The following is a 25,840-nucleotide window of genomic DNA, read 5'->3' as shown; positions in this document are numbered from 1 at the left end:
GGAATGGAAGGAGCAAGCCTGTTAGGAGTTCCATTTTGGACAGTCACACTGGGCATTTAATCCTGGCTCTGCCATTAGTCAGCTACAGGACCACTGACAACTAAATAACCAGAGGCAAGTTATTTCACCTCTCTGAGCCTCAATTTCCTGATCTGTAAAAAGCAGTAACACCACTTATATGCCAGGAATGTTCTGAGGACTAAAGGAGTCAAGGTACCTGAAGCAACAAGCATGGCCCACTCTCCAGCTATCTGTTCCTCTCCCCCACCTCCCACATGGAGTATCCCATTTAATTCTCATGCCACTATTAGGAAGTTCATTCTAGGTTGAGCCATAGCTACAACAGCAGAATACTGGCAAATTCATATGGTTCAACCTACTACTATAGCCATTTATAAATGGAAAAAAATAAGCTCAGAAGTTAAATGATTTACTCAAAGTCATATGCATAGCAGCTAAAATGCTAAAAATGCTAAAAAACAGGGAAGTAATTTTTCATTAAAACTGATCCAGTGAGTTCTGCTCAGAAAAGGAGGAGGAAAAGGTATACTAACTACAGTAATACATGTAAAATTGCTGTAATCTACAAGTTTTTGTTCTACCATATCAAAAAACGAGGTGATGACAAAGACTTCTAAGACTCAATTTTAAAAATTATTTGTAGAGTGTCTACTGCACTCAGAGTGTGTGTTGCAGGAGTTGAGAGTTTAGTGAAAATTGGAGGAAAATAAAATGAAAGAGAGCATATACACAGCTATACTAATTCAAAAGCTACAACTGGATCTAATTAGAAACCCCACTAGTCAGAGAATTCACAAAGCAGGTGAACATCACGTATCCATCCTGGTGAAAAGTTAGAGGCATTCAATACCACAGATGAGTTGTTTGCCGAACATTTAAGGAAAAGTTACATTAAACGGTCCCACTTGGGTTCACAAAGGTAAGCATAAATATATAACGTTACCACAGTGGAAAAAGAAAAAATGAAAAGGCTCTTCTTCTAATAGTAAGAAATATGCTACTGTAGTAAAACTATATAGCTGCAAGTGTATTTCTATAAATTCTACAAGGGCTTTAGGATTAGATCACAGAAACCATATTTGGGATACAGTATCTGTCCAAACATGAAACGTCCTATCAAAATGCATGGTACTAGCAAATAAATAACAAATGTTAACAGAACAAAGCCCCATAAAACTGGTGGAATATTTAACAGTATCAAATATTTACTATGATTGGTCTACAAATCTATTCTGGCCCTTTTCTCCATCCTGCCTCTTTTCTCCTTGATATGTCATTCACCATTTTTTTTTCTTTAAAATGGCATGCACAAAATAAGATTGAGGATAATGAACAGAAACTGGGCCTTTCAACAGATTTACAATAGAACAGTTTTGTTTTAATCCTCTTATCGGCCTCTCCTCAAATTATGTAATCATTCCACGGCAAAAAATTACACAGCTCTTTCCCTACTCTGAAATGAGGAGTTGGAAGGGGAAACAGGAGTGGGAAACAGGTAGCCTCGGAATATAATACATTTCCACGAAACTAAACTGTTAGCTTCTTCGTAATCGGTATTAACTGAGCGCTCTTAATTTTCAAGACCTTACCCTTTAGCCATTACAGGTTTTGTTTTAATCCCATAACAACTGGCAACTCTTCACGTGCCGCAGATTCCATCTAACATCACCACTTCCAGAGTCCATTAAGCTCGCTTTTCCCGGGGCGGTCGGAGCGAGTTGTCCACGCTGGAAGGGCAGTGCAATTACAATTATGTCTGTGCAGCTCCTCTCAACTCCCCGAAACAAAAGTAAGGCTGCACTGAGCTGCCTTCTAAGGCGAGACTCCGGGCACCGGCTCTTGCCCACCAGGTTTCGCCGAAACCTGGCGAGAGTGACCTCTACGCCTCGGCGCGGTGCCCGGGCTCTCGGTCCCCAGGACCCCCCGGTCCACGCCTACTGCCTCGCCAGGTGCAGCTTCCGCGCCGCGCTAGGCTCCAGACTTGTTCGGGAACTCTCTTTACACTCCCCCAAGATCCCAGGCCCCCAGCTCCTGGCTGCGCGCGCGCCCGGCCGACAGGTAACCCGGCGTCTCGCTCCCCGCCCCGGGCGTCGGGCTCCCGCCTTGGGCACTCGGGACTGCGCAGTTAATGAGTAACGCGCCTGGGCCCGGGGGACAGAGGAGGAGCCGCCGCCGCCCGCCGCCCACCGCGGCCCCAGGGGGCGCCCTGATGCCCCGACGCGCCAAGCCCCCGCCGCCGCCCCTGAGGTCCCGAAGCCCGCGAGCCCAAACCGGGGAGCGCGCTCGTCGGGCCAGGACAGGGTCCCCGCGCGCCGCGCCCTCACTTGCACCTGCCGCGGCCGCCCCTCCAGGCCGGCTCGCGGGAGGCGGGCGCTGAGGGGGGCGGTGCTCCGCGTCCCGGGCCTCTCCCTCCCGCTGCCGCACTCACCTGGCAAACTCACCGCTGCCGCGGCCCGCGCTCAGGGGCGCTCGTAGAGCCTCAAAGAGCGCGCCTCGAAGCAGTCTGAGGGAGAGGAGGACTGCCGGCCGACGCCGCTACACTCCACCGCGGCGGGTGCACGGCCGAGGGAGTGCGGGACTGCGCCTGCGCCTGGAGCCTGGCCAGGAGCCGGGAGCGGTCGGGCCCCCGCGGAGGAAGGCGGGGATAGGGGCGGGGAGGGGGCGGGGCGGATGAGCGCGGGGCCAGAGAGGCCGACGCGCTGCCGCGCCCCCTGGCGCCAGGCGGGGCTCTTCGCAGGTGTGGGGCTGCCGCCCCAGGTGCCTCCGCGGGCGGTTTCCCTGGGAACCAGGGCGAACCCGCTCTGAGCCCCGTTTCCCTTGGGTTCAACAGGCGGTCTCGGATTCACTTGAAGCGTGTTGAGCTCTCCAAGTGTCGGAAAATGAACCTTCGATGTGAGTTGAGAACCGCTAGAACCAACGTGAGACTTGGCGTGCATTTGTACCTTACAATGTGCATGTGAGTTGGTGTGTGTGTGTGTGTGTGTGTGTGTGTGTGTCTGTGTGTGCGCGCGCCGGTGCTTGCGTGCGTGTGTCTGTCTCTCGGGGGATGGGTGGGAGGAGTCTGATAGAACCTAGATCCCAGCATTCCAGCAGCTGTTAGAGCATTCGAGAATGTTTCTGTACCTGCCCTCTCTCGTCCTTTTATGTCAACTCTTTTATCAAACTTCCACCTCACTTTAGGTTCTCCAGAGAGGAAAAGTGAAAATACAAACCAGGATCCCGAAAATCTAATCAAAAAGAAGCAGTCACATCACAGTACGCGTTTCTATGTTTGGTAAAAGAGATACACACATATACATGATATATGTGTGCAGTAGGACACACACTTTTTTTTTTATATTGATCACGTCTATTGGAGTTAGTAAAGAAGAGTATGTGTATGGCTATAGAAATCAGAATTGCTGTGTTTGAGGTTGGCACCTAGAAGCTGTATCGGTGATCTTGGGCTAGTTTATCTAATAGCCCCAATAAGTGGGGATAATAAAACTACCTACCTAAGTCGTTAAGAAATCAAATGGCTTAATATATGCAAAATACTTTGTGTACTTCATGACACAGGGTGCCTAGTGAAGATTAGCTGTTATTAACATCATTATTGTGATCCACCTATGATACAAACAGAAACCCAGAAAGTCATTATTTACTCTTTTATACGACGTCTCCAGTATATCAAGTCTTAACCATTCTAATTCCCAAATAATTCTTTTTTTTTTTTTTGTCTTTTGTTGTTGTTGTTGTTGCTATTTCTTGGGCCGCTCCCGCGGCATATGGAGGTTCCCAGGCTAGGGGTCCAATCAGAGCTGTAGCCACCGGCCTATGCCAGAGCCACAGCAACTTGGGAATGGAGCCGCATCTGCAACCTACACCACAGCTCACGGCAACGCCGGATCGTTAACCCACCGAGCAAGGGCAGGGATCGTACCCGCAACCTCATGGTTCCTAGTCGGATTTGTTAACCACTGCGCCACGACGGGAATTCCCCCAAATAATTCTTAAATCTCTCCCATCTCTTACTGCAACTAGACATGACCTTCCTCATTAATGGACTCCTAACTATTCTCCCTTATGCTGCTAGGTCATTCATTCATCAAATATTTATCGTGCTAGATCTGTGTGCCTACTGCTAGATGTGGGGACAGAGAAACCATTACACACAATCTCCATCATCCAAGCACGTAAACATAATCAAGAAGACAAATATGTTGATAACAACCAAGCAAAATGAATAAACTGCACATGCAGCAAACTATTTGCGCTCTCCAGTCTTGCCATACTCCATCATACAAGCTGTCTTTATATATGCTGTTCCTTTTTCTTGTTATGCCCTGACCCTCCACCTTTTCCTTACCTAGCTAATCCTTGCTTATCCTTCATTATTCTGCCCAGGAATCAATTCCATTATGAATCCTTCCCGTTCCTTGCCATCCAGCCCCATCCCACCCAAGTGTGGGCTAGGTGCCCTTCACTGTGCTCTTTCTAGCAGATATCCCATAGAATGGTAATTGTAGTTTTGCCCGTTTCCCTATGAACTTTTTGAGAACAGGCACAAGGCCTGACATGTAGAAGGACTAGCTCAGAAAATACAGAATTCGTGAATGACATGCATGCAGATACACCGTCATGGTATATAAATGTCTAGAGGACCATCCGTATCCTGTGTTCTACATAGGATCTAAGGTGTCCTGCATCTACAGGAAAGACTAAGCTATAGCCATATGCCTGAGTCAAAGTCGGGCTATTTGCAAATCACCTGTCATCCACAAGGCTCTTTGGAATGGACTTAGAGGTGTTTTCTATCATATACTTGATATATGACCTGCTAGCACAGTTTGAGAATGAGAAGAGCTATTTGCATAGTTACTTATAACAGGACATCAGTGTCCTTGCAGTGCAGAGACCAAGATAACACTACAGAATGTTAGACACTCAGAATCTCAGCCTGCAAAGTACATAAAGTGTTGTGAGCATCCTAAGTTAGATTGCTCACATGTATGCTAAAAGGACAGATGCTTCACAAACTTTAAAAACATGGCGATGGATTTTATAGTGTGCTCAAGTTTGCCTTCTTTCTCTCTCACTAAAAAATAAATTATACAATTTAATGTCAAATACAGCACGTAAAATAATAGTTTTTTTTTTTTAAACCTTTAGACTTTGCCATCCATACCTGGGGCCAGAAAACAAAGGAGATGAGCGCAAACATCTAAAAATTTAAAATTGAACAAATCATTCTAAGGATGTTATCCTTACTTACAACTTTTATCACTCATTTGCCTCTGCTTTATTTTCAAAGTTCAGAAAATGTTGTATATTTACATGGTACCTTCCAGTGTCAAACTGACTTCAGATTATCTCATGAGCCCTTTATTTGGACAGTTTGATGGAGGAGAGAAGGTAGTTCTTCATCTTTACAGATGGTGAACTTTGGACCACCAGAGTTTGGGGCCTGGTATTCAGAATACAGGGTAATATCTTACAAATAAATGATGTTAAAATTCTTTTAAAAAGCATACTGGGAGTTCCCATTGTGGCTCATCAGGTTAAGAACCCAACTAATATACATGAGGATACAGGTTCAATCCCTGGCCTTGCTCAGTGGGTTAAGGATTTGGTGTTGCCTTGAGCTATGGAGTAGGTCACACACATGGATCGGATCCTGAAACCCTGAGGCTGTGGTGTAGGCCAGCAGCTGCAGCACTGATTGAACCCCTAGCCCGGGAACTTCCATATGCTGAGGTGCAGCCCTAAAAAGACAAAAATAGGAGTTCCCATCATGGCGCAGTGGTTAAAGAATCCGACTAGGAACCATGAGGTTGTGGGTTCGATCCCTGACCTTGCTCAGTGGGTTAAGGATCCGGCGTTGCCGTGAGCTGTGGTGTAGGTCGCAGACGCGGCTCGGATCCTGCGTTGCTGTGGCTGTGGCGTAGGCTGGCAGCTACAGCTCTGATTAGACCCCTAGCCTTGGAACCTCCATATGCCACGGGAGTGGCCCAAGAAATGGCAAAAAAAGACAAAAATAAATAAATAAAAAGCATACTGGACTTTGTGTCCAGCAGTATGGCAGACTAGGGATTGGCTGATTCTCCCACCAAAAGCAACCCAAAGTACTAGATTAAATACATAAAACATCTTCTCAAACATATCAGTAGGCTGACAAGAACATAAGAAACCCTCAAAGACAAGCACGAGGTAAAAGCAAGAACCCAGATTGTAAATAATAACAGTGCAAAATGAAACAAATAAACAAAAATCTCATTATGGAAATTTGTATGAAAAATGATCTATAATTTGCTTGTCTGACAAAATACTTCCCTGTGGGCCAGTGCTTGTGTCACATGAAAGCTTGCTTTTGCAATTCCTCTCCAAATGCAGAGCTCTCTCTAAAATATTTCATGAGATCAATTATGGATAGCTCTGTATTTCACGCCCTTTTCCTGATGTTGGAATAGGCAACTGAGAAATCAGAGGGCTGAGAGAAAGGGTTGGCAGAAGGACTTAGACTCTAAAATGTATGACCCCCTACAAAAGAGTCACTTTATCTAGCTGCATACTTCTAAGGAAATGTTTTGAGAATTGGCTTTGGATTCAGTGTATTTCACAGACACATGAACTGCCATCCATGAAACAAGTATTTATTTATTGCTTCTCTCTCCAGATACATAAATAATTTGCAGTTAGAAGGAAGAGAAGGAGCGATGAGACAATGAGATGGCCTTGCAGCTTTTCCACAATGTTTCAGTCCCGGGCTCTAGTCTATTCCCTAAACTTCCTTCAACCCTGCCTGCCCTTAGGTTCTAGGAGAAATGCTTGTGTCCTTAACATAACTCTCCCATTTTGTTTAGATGTTGAATAGATTCCTGTTATTGGCCACCAGTAAATTTTCCTAAATAACATATTTTCATGGAAAGATTGGTTTCTGCTGTAGTTAAAAACTCAAAATAGGGAGTTCCCGTCGTGGCACAGTGGTTAACGAATCCAACTAGGAACCATGAGGTTGCGGGTTCGGTCCCTGCCCTTGCTCAGTGGGTTAACGATCCGGCGTTGCCCTGAGCTGTGGTGTAGGTTGCAGACGCGGCTCGGATCCCGCATTGCTGTGGCTCTGGCGTAGGCCGGTGGCTACAGCTCCGATTCAACCCCTAGCCTGGGAACCTCCATATGCCGCGGGAGCGGCCCAAGAAATAGCAACAACGGCAACAACAAAAAAGACAAAAGACAAAAAAAAACCCTCAAAATAACAGTACCTTTAACAAAATATACTTCTCTGATGTAAGTGTCAGCAGTTCAGGGTTGATGTGGTGGCTCCCTGGTCAACTTGGACACTGGCTCCTTCTTGTTTTGTTTTGTTTTGTCTTTTTTGCCTTTTCTAGGGCTGCTCCCACAGCATGTGGAGGTTCCCAGGCTAGGGGTCGAATCGGAGCTGAAGCCGCTAGCCTACCCCAGAGCCACAGCAACATGGGATCCAAGCCGAGTCTGCGACCTACACCACAGCTCATGGCAACGCCAGATCTTTAACCCATTGAGCAAGGCCAGGGATCGAACCTGCAACCTCATGGTTCCTAGTCGGATTCATTAACCACTGTGCCACGATGGGAACTCCTCATAGGCTCCTTCTATCATGTGGCTTCCCCATCCTGAAGACACAGTTTCTACCATCAGGTGGCTGCTCAAGCTCCAGCTATCATATCCTTATTCCCAGGAGCAGAACGGCAAAAGAGGCAGAAAAGAGCACCCCTCTATTTCAAAGCACTTGCAGAAGTTGTATGCATCACTGCACGTATACCTTCTTAGTCAGAACTTAACTATAAGTGATGTTGAAACATGTAATCTCTACTGAGTGGCCATATGCCCGGCTAGATATCAGTGGTTCTAATCCTAAAGAAGAAAGAGAGAACAGATATTGGAGACAACTGGCAACCTCTGGCTCAACATCTGATATCAGACTTGGGATAAAAGAATCGATGATGGGATAGAATATACAAATAGAGTAAAGGCCTTGTAGGGAAAACACCATGGTGAAGAGTGAACCTGGGACAAGTGCAGATTAAGCCTGGAAATACATGTGGGAGCCAGATGGTGGCAGATCTTAAATGCCAGCCTGAAGAATATGGAATTTGGTAGTCAGAAGAGATTTCCTGAAAAATTTTGAGCTGGAGAGTGAAATGCTCAAAGCAATGCTTTAGAAAGAGTAATGTGACAATTCCTAGAATGTACTAGGGCGGGGAGAGGGGGGATGACTAAAGGCAAGGAAATTAGATGGGAAGCGCCTATGACATGGTGAGTGCCTATACTGCAACAAAACAGGAAAGGCAACATTTCCAAGGATGAATTTGTTAACTGCATCAACTGACTACTAGTTTCTCTCCCTCTCTCTCTTCTTCCCTCCTTCCCTCCCTCCCTCTCTAATGTTCAGCATCCATTATACCTTTTTGAGATCCACACAATGATTTGGGGAGGTACCCTTCCACCACATTCAGTCCATGTGACTCAGTTAGAACTGAATTCCCCCCACTTCAGGTGTGAGCATGTGACTCAGGCTTAACCAGTCAGAGAATCCTCCTGGTCCCTGTGATTGGTTCATAATAAGCAAATGACTCCAGCAGGACCAATAAAAATCAAGTCTGGGACTTTGGGAAAATTGTTGGGAAAAGTAAATCTCTTTCTGTGAGGATTGCTGAGAAGAGCACATGTAAGCCTGAGACTGCTGGCAGTGATCTTGCCACCCAATGGAGAACATGTCTGAGAAAGCAGCCAACAGGGAGAAGGCAGATCTGAGAGATAAGAAAACCAAGTATGGGTCCTGATGACATTATTTCACTTCCTGGATCAAGCCGTGACTGAAGCTGGAGACCCTGAACTTTTTACTTACACAAGCGAGTAATTTTCTCTTTGTTTAAACCAATTTGTGTTGTGTTTTCTGCCACTTGCAAATGAGTATATAGAAATAACAGCAAGCATGATAATTCCAAGCCTTAAAAACAGTACCATCTACCTTTGCCATACATAGTATTAAAAGACTTGGCTCTGATAAATGTTATGTCTCTTCCAAAAAAAAAAAAAATCAAATCTACATTCAAAGAGAGGGTGTTTGATATAATTGGGAATGTTAACAATTATGCTATGAAAGCTCTGAAAGTAATTATAGAATCATAAAATATTGGAGGCGGAGGACACCTTTAAAGCATCTCACCTCCTCACCTGTTTTCCCAAATGGGGAAACTGAGATAAAAAAGATGAGGTGGTTTATCAAAAATCACAGAGCTAATGTATGCTGGTCCTAAACCTAGGTCTTTGGAATATTAGTCTGTATATTTTCATTGTGTTACTTCAAAACAGAACATCTGAAAAATGTTTTCAAACACATTTGATACCCATGTAATATAATACAACTTCCAATGAAGCAACTATTTTGAAAGGACAGTATTCACTTTGAAAGCATGGGCGTGCTAGCAATATTCACCACATTCATGTGAGGAGGGATGGTCTTTCTGCACAAGGTTGCTGTGACTCATGCCATTATACAACTAAGAAAAACCAACCATGCCATGTTGACCATTATTAACTGGACCTCTAGAGCCACCTGAGCCAAAAGCGACCCTGTGTGGTTGGACTGGATATGAGGAAGGTCAGCCTTCAACAACAAAGATCTACAGCAGTGATCCTTCATTCCGTCGAATGAAATAAACCCAGTCACTTCCCTTCTCTTTACAAATATGAATTTGAAAATAAGTATACACAGGGAAAGGGATTATTCAAGCTCAACTTATAACTCCAATCAGGATAAACTATCCATTATGAAGCCTATTAGTCATCCTTATTGTAAGAATACTGGGAACCCACATGTCCTATAGTATCTAATAAGCCCTATATATTTGGGTAACTTTTATGCATTCATTCCCTTCTTTACTGAGTGTCCCTTACATGCCAAATACTGATTTACAGGCTGGAAGTATGAGAGAGGATAAGACAATTTCCTGGCCTTTATGGCTCTTACATTCTAGTAGAGGAGACAGTCAATACAGGAACATATATATATAATGACACATAAAGTAATCCGGCATGCTATGAAGAAAAATAAAGTAGGATTCATTACTTCATAAGAACTTGGTCACACGGCCAAACATGGTTATAAGGGCGGCTGGGAAATGTAGTCTTTCCATTGAAAATCTTCTGCCCAAGAAAAATAGAAAACTATGCCACAAAGGATAGTCTAGGGGAAGAAAGAAGGGAGAAATTAACATGCACTGTATCTATCATGTGCACAGATAAACAAATGATCCACAATGTGGTTAAGTTGACCCTAAGGGAGTACTTGCCTGGTTGGTCACATAAACTATGGATAACTTGTATTTCTTGGGTCATTTGGGGAGAGTCTGAGATATTTTTATGGAAAATTGCCCTACTTTGATGTTTCCATTTATCAATATTATTGCATATCCTTAGTCGCTAAATGCACTCAATTGAACAGATCACAGAATATTTTGAGGTAGGGAAAAAAAATGTTTCTGCATTCTCCAAGGAAAACATCCCTGCCTCAGTACCTTCTCTATTGCTACATATGTTATCTCAGTCAGTCTTATTTAGTAAAGCAGTGTCTTTTCTATTACATATGCCAAGAGTTCTCACACAAATGCCCATGCCCTTGTAAATCAGTCAATTAAAACTACTGAGTAGCTACCTCCAAGGTGCGGTCGGTGAACCACAAGCATCAGAATCACCTGAGGAGTATGTTTAGCCCAAGTCCTATGAATCAGAATCTTTGAGGATTGGGAGTTCTCATTGTGGCTCAGTGGGTTATGAACCTGACTAGTATCTGAGGATGTGGCTTCTATCCCTGGCCTCACTCAGTGGGTTAAGGATCTGACATTGCAGTGAGCTGTGGTAGGTCACAGACATGGCTCGGATCGTACATTACTATGGCTGTGGCAGTAGGCCAGCAGCTGTAGCCGTAGCTCTGATTCGACCCCAGCCGAGTGGGAACTCCCATTTTAAGGCAGGTGTGGGCCTTAAAAAAGAAAACAAAAAACAGGAGTTCCCGTCGTGGCGCAGTGGTTAATGAATCCGACTAGGAACCATGAGGTTGCAGGTTCGGTCTCTGCCCTTGCTCAGTGGGTTAACGATCCGGCATTGTCGTGAGCTGTGGTGTAGGTTGCAGACGTGGCTTGGATCCCGCGTTGCTGTGGCTCTGGCGTAGGCCGGTGGCTACAGCTCTGATTCAACCCCTAGCCTGGGAACCTCCATATGCCGCGGGAGCGGCCCAAGAAATAGCAACAACAACAACAACAACAACAACAAAAAGACAAAAAAAAAGGCAAACAAACAAACAAACAAACAAAAAAAACCTTTGAGAACTGGGCTTAACTACTGACATTTTTAACAAACATTGGAAGCAGTTCTTATAACATTCAACTTTAAGAATCAACAGTGAAGGATATGAGAAAAGTAAAATGATACAAAAAGGGTCACCAAGCTACAGTCTAGTTGAGATAATGTAATATACACACAAAACAGTGAGTTTTTTTTTTTTTTTTTTTTTGGTGGCTGCACCTGCGGCACATGGAAGTTCCCAGGCTAGGGGTTGAATCAGAGCTGTAGCTGTAGGCCTACACCACAGCCATAGCAACACTGGATCCAAGCCACACCTGTGACCTACTGTGACCTACACCACAGCTCATGGCAATAACAGATTCTCAACCCACTGAGTGAGGCCAGAGATTGAATCTGCATCCTCACTAAGTCGAGTCCTTAACCTGCTGAGTCACAACAGGAACTCCAAAAGAATGATTTTTAAAAATGCTCTATGGAGTGGGAGGGATCGGAAGCTTGGGGTTATTAGATACAACTTAGAATATATTTACAAGGAAATCCTGCTGAGTAGCATTGAGAACTATGTCTGGATACTCATATTGCAACAGAACAAAGGGTGGGGGAAAAATGCATACATGTAAGAGTAACTTGATCCCCATGCTGTACAGTGGGAATAAATAAAAATAAAATAAAATAAATAAATAAATAAAATGCACTATGGAGACACGTCCAGAATATGCCAATGGCTACAGCTCTCAGGAAACATCAACAAAATGCATTTCAACAATTAACTTAGGGGCAAAACCAAGAATCCTTCATTTGAAACTAGGCAATCAACTATATGTATTGACAGCAGTGCTTCCCCTCAGCCTGATTTATTATGAAAGAGAAGGAAGTAAGGCACAGCTGGAAGAGGGATCATTCAGACATGCCATATATACAGGAAGCATTCTGTTGGTGAGGCACGATGGAAAAGATGGTCTCTGAAATGTGAGCAGCCCTGCAACCACCAGTTTCTCTTAGAAGTTAAAGGAATTCATCCACATAACCTTTGTGTCACGAGGAGAATTCGTATTGGGCTGGAGTGTGGCCCAGGGTCCTCCTCAGCACAAACCTTGTGTGAGCTGCATATCCTGGAAAACTAACTTTTCCTTCAAAGATGAGTAGTCAATCAAAAAGAAACCAGCATGGAAAGATACCATAAGAAAAAAAAAAAAAAAAGGAATAGGAAAAAATGGCAAATTAAAACTCTGATTTAAAAAATGTTGTGATTAAGCAAAAGAAAATTTTAAAATGTATAGCCATAAATTTTTAAAAGTTAAGGGTGCAACTTGGAAGAGGGTCTTTGAAATGAATTTCTGTGTTTTATAAGCTACCCAGTCTGTGGTGTTTTGTCACAGCAACCTGAATGGGCTAAGAGAACGGGGTTTTGTGGTGCCTGTAAGTTGGAAGCACTCTATCATCAGGAGAGTGAATAAATAAAAAGTAGTACATGCACATTGTGGAGATTTATGCCACATGAAAAGCAGCTGATGTGAGGGCCACAAAGCAACATGAGTGGATCTTAAAAACATGGTAAGTGAAAAAAAAAAAAAAAAGATATATGACCATTACCATGTATGTTCATTAAAAAGTATATACAGGAGTTCCCATCGTGGCGCAGTGGTTAACGAATCCGACTAGGAACCATGAGGTTGCGGGTTCGATCCCTGGCCTTGCTCAGTGGGTTAAGGATCCAGCGTTGCCGTGAGCTGTGGTGTAGGTCACAGACGCGGCTCGGATCCTGTGTTGCTATGGCTGTGGCGTAGGCTGGCAGCTACAGCTCCGATTAGACCCCTAGCCTGGGAACCTCCACATGCCGCGGGAGTGGCCCAAGAAATGGCAAAAAGACAAAAAGACCAAAAAAAAAAAAAAGTCTATACATAAAAACAGTACACATTTAAAAAAAACACATCAAAAGATACACATTAACACATGCAAATGGTTGCCTATGGGGGATAGAAATTGGAATAAAAAGGAAGAAATAGATAAGACTGGCCTTGCATGCATCAACTATGTTAATATGGCATGCAATGACAAGTATGATCAACTCAACTTTCTTAATTCTCTTCACTTGAAATTTAAAAAAATAAAGCAAAACCACAAAAGGAGCTCAAATATGAATTGAAAAGTGGAAGGAAACAAAATTAAACTATATCAAAAATGAAGGCACAAAGAAGAATAAACATTTATTAAGGACACAAAAAATATTTTTAATGAGTAATGGAATACCAGGTTGAGAAAAGCAAATAAAATGAAATGGAAATAAATGAATTATTTTAAAAGGATTAGAGAGAAAATATGTATAAATTCTAGACACCAAAGAAATTCATTAAAAGCATAATTAAGAAAACCAAGAAAATAATCTAGAAGTTGAGACAGAAAAAAAATTAGATAAATATTTTGAAAGACTTTCCAGAAATACAAGACCTAAATCAATGATAGAAGGGGCATATAATATCCCAAAGGAAAAAAAAATGGCACAAAATATTCAAACTAAGACTTAATCTAGTAAAGTAGTGGATTTCAAAGCTAATGAAAATCTTTTGGATAGCTAGATAAAAATGATCAAGATATCTATAAGGGAAATAAATCAAAATCTGAACATACCCAAGAATTTGATACCAGAGAAACTTATTCAAATGTAAAAAGTAATAGACATCATTTTTTAAAATGAAAGCAATATGGTTTTCATGAGCCCTTTTATATGGCATTAGTAGAGGATAAATCTTAGCCACCCAAGAATATAGAAAGAAAGAAAAAAAAAAGCTGGTATAATCCTTGATTCCATTTATCTGTAGAATTAAGTCTAAAACAAATGTGAGAATTATGTTCATAGAACAGAGTACATTTTTAAAATCCTGAAAATATAGTAATAAAACAACTAACAGAAGTTGAAAGAGAAAATAAATAAGAATTACAACAACAACAACAAAATAACAATGAGGATGGTAAGAATAGGAAATATATTGCTCACTGCTTTGAATAATATCTAAAAATACTTATGGTTATAAAGTTATTAAGCTATCTACTGGAACAAAAATGCATGCCTTTCAAGTTCAAAAAACATGCATACACAAAGAATATATAAGCTGTATAGTGACAACAAAATTAAATGATTTATATAAACTAAAAGCATAACAAAAAATGACAGGTATACTAACATAAAACAATTTTTATTTCAATAAATGGAAAAAGATTAAACTTACCAATTACTTGAAAACATTTCTCAGATGGAATATCAAATCAAGCTCCAACAATATGTTATAGAAAAAAAAGAGATTTAAAGCAAAAATAAAATAGAAGAAGGCTTACCAAGCAAATGAAGCCAAGATCAAAATGATATCTCAAACAAAGCTTAATCCAGGGAAAAAGCACTATATGAGACAAAGACAAAGATTATTTATTTATAACAATAAAGCATGAACTGAAAAATTAAGATTTTACACTTATGAACATCCATACACCAATAAGAGCATTCAAATTCAAAAGGCAATGAACCACAAGAAATTCAAGAAAAAATCAACACAACCATGACTAATCATGTCATAAAAAATAACAAAAATAAGTAAGCTTAGAGAAGACCTAAAACATAACTAATAAGGTAAGTTATATACATGCATTTATATTTATAAGCTTATGTAATTATATATGAAAATAAGACTATATCTTTTCTTCATATACCCATGGACTAGCCACAGAAATTAACTACATCAAAATGGGCTTCAAACAGACCTAGGGATTTTGTGCATCATCTCCCTTTTGGTACAGCTGGCTTCTCTTTTTCTCTTTTATTTTCTTTATATATTGAACTACCAAATGTAAAAAAAAAAAAAAAAGAAAGAAAGAAAGAAAGAAAGAAAGCAAAAGAAAACCACTGTGACAGACACATACTTAAACAACAATGTAAAAATATTTATTTTATTTTAAATTTAAAATGTGCAGTCCATATGCCAAAGGTATGGACTGGAATGCTATAAACAAGTGGCCTAGCTGACCCTGATTAGCTAGAAAACAGACCTTTTCAAAGGCCGTCTCTGCCAGTAGGGAGTTTGAGAAGTTATGTACAAACATGTTTACTATAGGTGGGAAACCTGTAATGAAAGAGGGCTAGGGATGCTTCAGTACTAATTCAAGACAAAGGAGAAGTCTGATGCTCTTTGCATTATTCATCAGGCAAATTTGTGACCTGAGCTATATAAGAAGAGTCTTAGTGTAAGAACAGAAGTTATTGTTCTCAACATGTTTTTGTACCAGTGCTCTTAACCATCACCAGACTGGATAAAGACAAAGCAATGTGTGCTGTTGGGTTTATTTTAATGAAGTCAGAAGGATAGGTTATGGGAACTTGTTAAAGAGATGTTTTGAGGTCAAGGACTTTGGGGATTTGAAAGGGCCCAGCTTGCTCAACATGCAGGGGCCCAAGAGACTGTGCTTTCTTGCTGGTCTGATGAAACAACTGAATATACTGAGCTTGAAGCCACAGGGGAAATGAGGGGCTTTTGTTTCAGGAAGTAACGATCTCAGGCTCAAAACAGCCATGTGAATTGAGCTCATGGCATCTTCTCTGAGCTTAGTGAAGTTAGAGATTTTGAGGAGTTGTACTATTTTAGTAGAAATAAAGTCCAAATTTCAGAAGACACATATTTTGAGGACTATGAACCATACTTTACATTTCTGCAGCTGCTTTTGGTATACAAACCTCAAGATGTGTTTGAATTACCAAGTATCTCTCCTATCTGTACAGCTTGATTATAAAATGAATTTAATTTCACAGACCCAAAAGGAAACTGTGCTATCAAAAGAGACACAATTAGAATTTGAGAAGTGGCATATAAATCACAAAGTTGTCCTAAATTTCTGTCTACAAGGCTCGCTTTCATGAAACTGCTGAAATCTAGGCTGATAGCAACTATCAGTAACACAAATTTGGAGTAGAAATTCAGGATATGCTGCTTGAACACAGTTCAGATATCTCAAGAATTGTTCAGGGAGGAGTTCCCGTCGTGGCACAGTAGTTAATGAATCTGACTAGGAACCATGAGGTTGCGGGTTCGATCCCCGCCCTCGCTCAGTGGGTCAAGGTTCCAGCATTGCCATGAGCTGTGGTATAGGTCACAGACACGGCTCGGATCCTGCATTGCTGTGGCTGTGGTGTAGGCTGGCAACTACAGCTCTGATTCCATCCCTAGCCCAGGAACCTCCATATGCCGCAGGGGTGGCCCAAGAAATGGCAAAAAGATTAAAAAAAAAAAAAAAGGAATTGTTCAGTTGCATACATAACAGTATTGTCACTGACATAATCAAAATTAATCAATGAGTTTTTGCTTTAGGTAAATATCTTTCAGGACCAGAAATAGGCTGACATCATCCCCATGTGAGATAAATTTTGCCAGACAGGCAGACACTTTTGGCTGCAAGGAATGGGCATCTGTCCCCAATTCAATGCCAGCAATGCCAGCTCAAGGCCCAGATGATTCAAATAATTGTAGAATCTGACCTTGAGGCAAAGAAGTGGAAACAGTGTGGAAAATATCTATATATTGCTTAGCATGATATTTTATAAAGAGTAAGTTAATGGTACAAACTCTTAATTAGTTCATCTCTTGGAGTCTTGAAGTTTCCAGCATATTATAATTATGAGGCTTTGAGTAAAGCCTAGCCAGGTATTCTGAGTCATCCCTGGTTTTAGTAAGGTATATGTGCATTTTATCAATAGTTGACTAAATAATTTTGAAGGGTTTTTATATTATCCTTAAAAAAATCCATAATTTTGAATATCATCAGGAAAGATGGCCACACTCATATGAATTCCTGATTATCCATAAAATGTGAACATCACTATTCTAAAGAATTAGAGAGAACCTACAATAGATATGCAAAAACCAAAAAGAAAATTAGTCAAGCATGTTACAAAAGAAAATTATCAATCCACAAAAGAAGAAACAAAAAAGAAGAAATGATCAGAGAAGAACTACAAAAACAACTGGAAAACAAGTAGTGAAATGGCAATAAATACATAACCATCAATGATTACTTTAAATGTCAATGGACTAAATGCTCCAATCAAAAAAAATAGGATGGCTAACTAAATTAAAAAATAAAAAAAAAATTTAAAAAGACCCATCTGTATGCTGCCAACAAGACACTCAATTCAGAGCTAAAGACATAAGTTGACTGAGAGAATGGAAAAAGATATTTCATGGAAATGGGTACAACAAGAAAGTGGGGGTAGCAATACTCATATTAGATAAAATGGACTTTAAAACAAAGGCTCTAACAAAAGACAAAGAAGGGCATTATATAAATGATAAAGACATCAATACAAGAAAAGGATATTATACTCATTAACATATACACATGCAATATGCATCTACTAATATAAAGCAAATATTAACAGACATAAGGGATAAACTGACAGTAATGCAATAAAGTAGGATACTTTAACACCCCACTTTCATCAATGAATAGATCATCCATACAGAAAATCAATAAAGCAACAGCAGTTTTTTTTTTTTAGCTATTTCTTGGGCCACTCCCACGGCATATGGAGGTTCCCAGGCTAGGGGTCGAATTGGAGCTGTAGCCACCAGCCTACACCAGAGCCACAGCAACGTGGGATCCAAGCCACGTCTGCAACCTACACCACAGCTCACGGCAATGCCGGATCATCAACCCACTGAGCAAGGGCAGGGACCGAACCCGCAACCTCATGGTTCCTAGTCAGATTCGTTAACCACTGCGCCACGACGGGAACTCCCAACAGCAGTCTTAAATGACACAACAGACCAGTTAAACTTAGAAGATATAGCTAAAGGACACTGCATCTAAAACCAAAAGAATACACTTTATTTTCAGATGCCCATAGAACATTCCCCAGGATAGATCACATGCTAGGCCACAAAACAAGTCTCAGTAAATTTAAGAGGATAGAAATTACAGCAAGCATTTTTTACAAACCACAAAAGTATGAAACTAAATCAGTTACAGAAATAAAAATGAGGAAAGCACAAACACATGAAAACTAAACAATATGCTACTAAAACTCAATGGATCAATTAAAAAAAATCAGAGGAAATCAGAAAATACCCTGAGACAAATGAAAATGGAAACACAATTTTCCAAAATCTATGGAATGCATCAAGATCAGTTCTAAGAAGGAAGTTTATAGTGATAAGTCTTCCTCAAAAAACAAGAAAAATCTTGAATAAACAACCTAACATCTAAAGGAATTAGAAAGAGAAGAGCAAAGCCCAAAGTCTCCAGAAGTAAGAAAATTATAAAGAACTTTGAGGAGATAGATAAAATAGAGACAAAAAACAACAGAAAAGATCAATGACCATGAGAGCTATTTTTTGTTGTTGTTTTTTTTAAGAGATAAACAAAACTGATAAACTTTTAGCCAGGCTCATCAAAAAAAAAAAAAAAGAGAGAGAGAGAAAGGGTCCAAATAAACAGAATAAGAAATGAAAGAGGAGAAGTAATAACCAATACCACAGAGATACAAAAAAATAATGAGAACTCTTTGAACAGTTAAAAACTGGGCAACCTAGAAGAAATGGACAAACCTCTAGAAACATACAACTGCCAAGACTGAATCAAGAATAAATACATAATTTTAACAGACCAATTGCTAATGGTAAAATTGAATTTGTAATAAAAACAAAAAAACTCCCAGCAGACAAAAGTCCAGGACTAGATAATTTCATGGGGGAATTCTACAAAACATGTAAAGAGCTAATAGCCATGCTTCTCAAACTACTTCAAAAACTTGAAGAATATTGAACACTCCCAAATTCATTCTATGAGATCACCAATACCTGATACCAAAATCAAACAAAGACACTAGAAAAAAAAATTATATGCCAGTATCTTTAATGAATATAGATGCAAAAATTCTCAACAAAATATTAGCAAATTGAATCCAATTTATGTATTTATGTATGAAAAGGATCATACACCATAGATCAAGTAGGAATTATTCCAGGGATACAAGGATGGTTCAGTAATTACAAGTCAATCAATGTGACACACCACATTAACTAAAGGAAAGATTGCATGATCACCTTAATAGATGCAGAAAAAGCATTTGAAAAAATTCAACATCCATTCACAATAAAAACTCTCATCAAAGTTGCTGTAGAGAGAACATAAAGACCATTTATGGAATTCCCTTGTGGCACAGCAGGTTAAGGATCTGGCATTGTCACTGCAGTGGCTCAGGTCACTGCTAAGATACTGGTTCAATTCCTGGTCCAGGAACTTCCACATACTCCAGGAATGGCCAAAAAACCCTAAACAAACAAATAAAGGCCATTGATGACAAGCCTACAATTTAATACTCAGTGGTGAAAAGCTGACAGTCTTTCTCTAAATTTGGGAACAAGACAAGGATGCCCACTCCTGCCACTTATATTTAACATAGCACTGCAAGTCCTTGCCACAGCAATCAGACAAGAAAAAGAAATAAAAATATCCAAATTGGAAGAGAAGAAGAAAACTGTCACTATTTGCATATGACACAATACAATATAAAGAAAACCCTAAAGTTTACACCAAAAAATTATTAGAATTAATAAATGAATTCATTAAATTTCAGGATATAAGATTAATATGCAGAAATCTGTTGGTTTCATATATACTAAAAATGAACTATCAGAAAGATAAAGCCCCCCCAGAATGCCATTTAAAATTGCATCAAAAAGAATAAAATGCCTAGGAATAAACAACAAAAGAGATGTAAGACCTATACTCTGGAAACTATAAATTATTGATGAAGGAAACCAAAGAGAACATGCAGAGATGGAAAACTATCCCATGCTCTTGGAAAAATTAATATCATTAAAATAGTCATGCTACCCAAAGTAATCTACAGATTTAGTGCATCCCTATCAAGATAACCATGTCATTATTCACATAACTAGAACAAGTGATCCGGAAGTTTATATGGAACCACAAAAGACCCTGAATTGCCAAAGAAATCTTGAGGGGAAAAAAAAAAAAAAAAAAAAGAACAACGCTGACACCCTTCCTGACGCCAGACTATATACACTCTAAGGCCACAGTAATCCTAACGGTGTGGTACTGGCACAAAAACAGACACATAGATCAATGGAACAGAATAGAGAGTCCAGAAATAAACCCACACACCTACAGTCAATTATCTATTACAAAGGAGGCGAGAATATACGATGGGAAAAAGACCGTCTCTTCAGTAAGTGATGCTGGGAGAATTAGGCAGCTACATGTAGAAGAATGAGATTAGAACATTTCCTCACATAATAAAAATAAACTAGAAATGGATTAAAGACCTAAATGTAAGACCCCAAACTATAAAACTCCTAGAAGGAAACATAGGCAGAATACTCTTTGACATAAATGGGGCTGAACCTGGAGCACATGGAAGTTCCCAGGCTAGGGGTCAAATCAGAGCTGCAGCTGCTGGCCTATGCCACAGGCACAGCAGTGCTGGAACCAAGCCATGTCTGCAAACTACACCACAGCTCACGGCAATGCCAGATCCTCAACCCACTGAGCAAGACCAGGGATCAAACCTACATCCTCATGGATACTAGTTGGGTTCATGACCCACTGAGCCACAATGGGAACTCCAACAAATGGGGTCTAATTAAAATTAAAAGCTTTTGCTCAGCAAAGGAAACCATCATCAAAATGAAATCATAGACAACCTACTGAATGAGAGAAAGTATTTACAAATATTTGACCAGCAAGGGGTTAATACCCAAAATATACAAACAGTTCACACAACTCAATATCAAAAGTCAAAAGTCAAAAAAGTCAGGTCTGGGAAAAAGACCTGAATAGACACTTTTCCAAAGAGGACATACAGATAGCCAGTAGGCGCATGGAAAGAAGCTCAACATCACTAATTGTTAGAGAAATATCAATTAAAACAACAATGAGCTGTAATCTTACACCTGTAAAAATGGCTATCATCAAAAAGTCTACAAATAGGGAGGTCCTGTTGTGGTTCAGTGGGTTAGGAATCTGACTAGTATCCATGAGGATGCGGGTTTGATCCCTGGCCTCACTCAGTGGGTTAAGTATCCAACATTGCCATGAGCTGTGGTGTAGGTCACAAACACAGCTTGGATCTGACATTGCTGTGGCTGTGGTGAAGGACAGGAGCTGCAGCTTTGATTCGACGTCTAGCCTGGGAACTCCCATGTGCCACAGGTGTGGCCATAAAAAGAAAAAAAAGTCTACAAACAACAAAAATTGGCAAGGATGTTAAGAAAAGGTAACCCTTGTACACTGTTGGTAGGAATGGAAATTGGTGCAGCCACTATGGAAAACAGGATGGATATTCCTCAAAAAACTAAAAACAGAACAACCATGTGATCCAGCAACTTCACTCCGGAGTACACACCTAGAAAAAAAAAATGAAAACACTAATTCAGAAAGATGTAAGCACTTCAGTGTTCATAGCAGCACTATTTATTATAGTCAAAATATGGAAGCAACCCGAGTTTCCATCCACAGATGAATGGATAAAGACGGGTTATATATACGATGGAATATTACTTAGCCATAAGGAAGAATGATATTATCTTGCCATTTGCAGCAAAGTGGATGGACCTAGAGAATATTATGCTTAGTGAAATAAGTCAGGCAGAGAAAGACAAATACCATATGCTATCACTTGCATGTGGAATCTAAAAAATAATGCAAATGAATGTATATAGCAAGACAGAAACAGACCCACAGACATAGAAAACAAACTAGTGGTTACCAGTTGGGGGAGAGAAGGGTCTATGGGTAATATGGAGGCATGGAATTAAGAGATACAAACTACTCTTTATAAAATAGATAAGCAACAAAGATATAATATACAACACAGGGAATTATAGCCATTATTTTATAATAACCTTTAATGGAGCATAATTTATAAAAATACTGAATCGGTGTGCTGCATACCTGAAACTAATATAATATTGTAAAATCAACTATATATCAAGTAAATAAATACTTTAAGAATAACAATAATTGTGTCTTTCTCATTTGGTCTGAGCAATATTTTACACAGTTTCATGCTGATTTTGATTTTACAGCATGTCTGTGTTATTAAGCTTCTCTGAGAAAGCAATCAAAAAGGTTCAAGAATAAAGAACACTTCACATTCTATAATACAATAAAATCTACTGCTTTAAGGGGTTAGTTGACTCTTAAAGGGATGGGTTTATTAACGTTAATAAAATTGCAGATTTCGGAAATGCCATTTTAGGGAATGTGGTGGAAGGGTGCCTTGGTGATCAGAGGCTGCAGCAGTCTGCTGGAGAGTGAGGGGAAGAGCTGCCCTAGAAAAGAAAAAAGCAGATGGAGTTCCTGTTGCTTCCCTTAAGGGGTCATTAACTTCAAACCGTCAACATGTCAGAGCATTAACCAGATTTAAAAAAAAAAACATAAGGTAAGAGTTTTCCTCTAAAACACACGTGAAACCCAAAGTGTATTTTGATGTAGGAGATGTGTACAATTTCCCATGAGGTAGTGTTTTCCTTATCAAAGGGCATTTCAAGCCTCATGTCAGGAAATGTACAGTGTTCTCCTCAAGTTCTCACCCCTAGGCTATTGCCTGACTAGTTATATCTGCCTAAATAATAGAGCTAGGGAAACCCAGGCTGGACACAGCCAGAATGTATAGAATTTCATTTCTGTATTTATTCAAGACACTTAGTCACTGACAAGATACCGAAATGGAAAAGCTTTAGACATATGCAGAAATGGAAAGTAATCTCCTCTCAGGGCTGGGAGCCTCCTGCAGGGCAGCATGCCTTATCAGCGTTGCAAACCTCCATTTGGAAAGCCAGCAGACCCCAGTTAGGGGCGTAAACCCAGAACTGCCAGACCCTGTGAAAAATGCAATGAGACATAATTAATGCAGCCGAAAGGATCAGATCAGTAAAGCTCCAGACAAGTGTGGAGACTGCTTATAAGATCTTTCTTTTCAAATTATTTTTAGCACTTTAGATTTGTCCTCCAGAAAGATTGTATAGAGGATAATTACTATAATGTGGAAAGCTGGGGCCAACCTGAATGTTGGAAATGGCCAAAAAGGAAATGGCCAAAGAAATGACCCCATATCCATTCTCTGGAATCTTAGGCATTTGTTAAAAAGAATGAATTTGATCTCAAAATCCTGGCAGGCAATAATGGCTTTTCCTTTTAACAAAACAAATATCAGAACATTGTGTACACAATTCCATTTTTGCAAATTTTCCATTTTTGCAACAGTGTCATCTTGCAAAACAAGGGTATTAGATGCAATCTTTGTGCACCTTCTCAGATTTCCTTTACTGCTTCTTTTTTCTGAAGATAACCCCAAGACCCCTGCTGCACCCTGACCCCAACTATTGCCTTTGCCGAGCTCTCTGAGATGGCTGGAGTTCAAGTTGGAACCTTGAGCCTGTATGGCCCTTGCGTCCCACACACCGAGTCCTATTGACATCAAGTCATTTCTTGAAATGCCACACTGTGAGGCATGGGAATTGCCTTCTGAATGGCTACCAAGTTCTGAAACTATGGAGAGTTACCCCACTAGGAGGTGGAACTTGGTCAATGGGAAATGGGAGACAGAAGGAACTTGAGCAGAAAAATTCCCTCCCCTTCCTCCTTGCAGTGGATGAGTCTGAAGTGTTGTTTCTTGTTGCAGCCTTTCCAGGGGAGTTGTGCCCTCACCTGCTATGTCTTTGCCAGGTCTGTTGTGAAATGTGGCCAGAGTGGTGACACATCACATCACATTGGTTTGCATCTTTCTTACCTCACTTCCATTGTTGCCTCACCCTCACCACCTTCAGCTTGCATTTGCCAAGTAAAGTGGCCACATGTTAATCCTTGCCTCTGCTTCTTCAGTCTAGAGGACCCAGGCCAAAACCATGAGCAAACTAGATATTGAAGCTATGTATAAATTTGTAGTGGATGTATTACACATGCGTAGACCTAACCCTTCCTTTGTAAATGCATAGAAATGTAGGAAGGATACATCTCAGACCTTAAACAGTGGTTGGCCCTTGCTGTTTACATTTTTTAATAAAGATGTGTCACTTTTAATAGGAAGTTAATATCATAAAGTCATGCCGTATTAACAAGCCTATCGTATTTTTCCCTGCTTTACTCCTTTGCAAGCAATAAGTCATTGTATTCCTCAGGCAAAATCAGCCTATAATATTCTTAAAATTTTGAATCTGAGTGTGACAATTGATCACTACCCCCACTCGCACATTCACACATAGCCACCTCTGACACACAAATACACACACTTCCTCCTTGCTGGCAGACTCCATTTCTGGTCTTTTCCCCTTCTAATTGTTCTTCTTGTTGCCTTGGGAGCATGAGGCCAAAAAAGTCCAGAAAAGCAGACCAGAGTCATGATGTCATTAAGGCTGTGTATTGGGCAACAGTAAAGAGACTCCTACCCCCAAAATTCTTGGTTCGTGAGATAATAAATGTGCTCACTGTCTAAGACATTTTTTGTTTGTTTGTTTGTTTTGGGCCACACCAGTGGCATACAGAAGTTCCCAGGTAGGGGTCAAATTGGAGCTACAGCTGCTGGCCTATACCACAGCCACAGCAACACTGGATCCCGAGCCACACCTGTGACCTACACCACAACTCATGGCAACACCAGATCCTTAACCCACCGAGTGAGGCCAGGGATCGAACCTGCATCCTCATGGATCCTAGTTGGGTTCGTTAACTGGTGAGCCAAGAAGGGAACTTCCTAAGACACTTTAAATATGGAATTCTGTTAGTTGCCTTCCAAAGCATCCTGGGGTGACTATTTATTTGTATATGTCTATATGTGTATTTATCTGATTTTATATTATATAATAATATATCATATATATACATTTCCGTGAGACACATAGTGTCATATATATCACTAGAGACTAAGAGGTAATATTTGTCTTATGTATTTTCATATCCTCAGCTCCTAATTTGGCACCCACACATTGTAGATCAACAAACATAAGATAAATTCCATTCATCTTAATCTGTAATTGACATATTATGCATCCAGTGGGAGGTTATAAAATAACAGAGAAGGTAAGGTACACGAAATAAAACCCACATCACTTCTCCTCCAAAAAGCTTAAGGCTATCGATTAAGCTAATAATCACCAAACTGCACTGTTTAAGTCATATCATATTGCACTGTCCAAAGGATAGCAGCCAACTGCAGTGAGAATTAAAAGATCAGATGCTCGTTTCCATATTGGTTCTAGATGTTACCAATTAAAAACAACTTTTAAAAGAATTCTGGGGAGTTCCCTGCTGACCTAGCCCTTAAGAATTCAGTATCGTCACTGCTGGGGCATGGGTGTGATCCCTGGCCTGAGAATTTCTGCACGCCATGGGCACAGCCAAAACATCAAATAAAATGAATAAAACAATTCTGTTCTTGGTAGGGTCATCACAGTACTTCAAAGGAAGAGTAAAAATAAGATCTTCAGACAAC

General features: G+C 40.4%; 1 protein-coding gene across 5 annotated transcripts in view; it reads right to left on the bottom strand.

Moving 5' to 3' along the window:
- The window catches only part of RAB3IP (RAB3A interacting protein), a 49,286-nt gene extending 46,663 nt beyond the window's left edge, over positions 1-2,623 (bottom strand). The window contains exons 1-2 of one of the 5 annotated variants that reach the window (XM_047787186.1): positions 2,450-2,623; positions 1,611-1,748 (exon numbers count right to left, since the gene is read on the bottom strand). In XM_047787186.1, coding sequence (XP_047643142.1) covers positions 1,611-1,621 — 11 coding nt within the window. In that variant the 5' untranslated portion in view covers positions 1,622-1,748; positions 2,450-2,623. Of the gene's footprint in view, positions 1-1,610; positions 1,749-2,345; positions 2,374-2,449 lie in introns of those variants that run through there. The other 4 variants (XM_047787191.1, XM_047787189.1, XM_047787187.1 and 1 more) reach the window with 4 other exon arrangements.
- Positions 2,624-25,840: the final 23,217 nt, after the last annotated feature.

The sequence above is a fragment of the Phacochoerus africanus genome, chromosome 7 (genome assembly GCF_016906955.1).
Source record: "Phacochoerus africanus isolate WHEZ1 chromosome 7, ROS_Pafr_v1, whole genome shotgun sequence".
Taxonomy (NCBI): domain Eukaryota; kingdom Metazoa; phylum Chordata; class Mammalia; order Artiodactyla; family Suidae; genus Phacochoerus; species Phacochoerus africanus.
The sequence above is the reverse complement of the archived record's forward strand: the minus strand, read 5'-3'. Positions and strand labels throughout refer to the sequence as shown.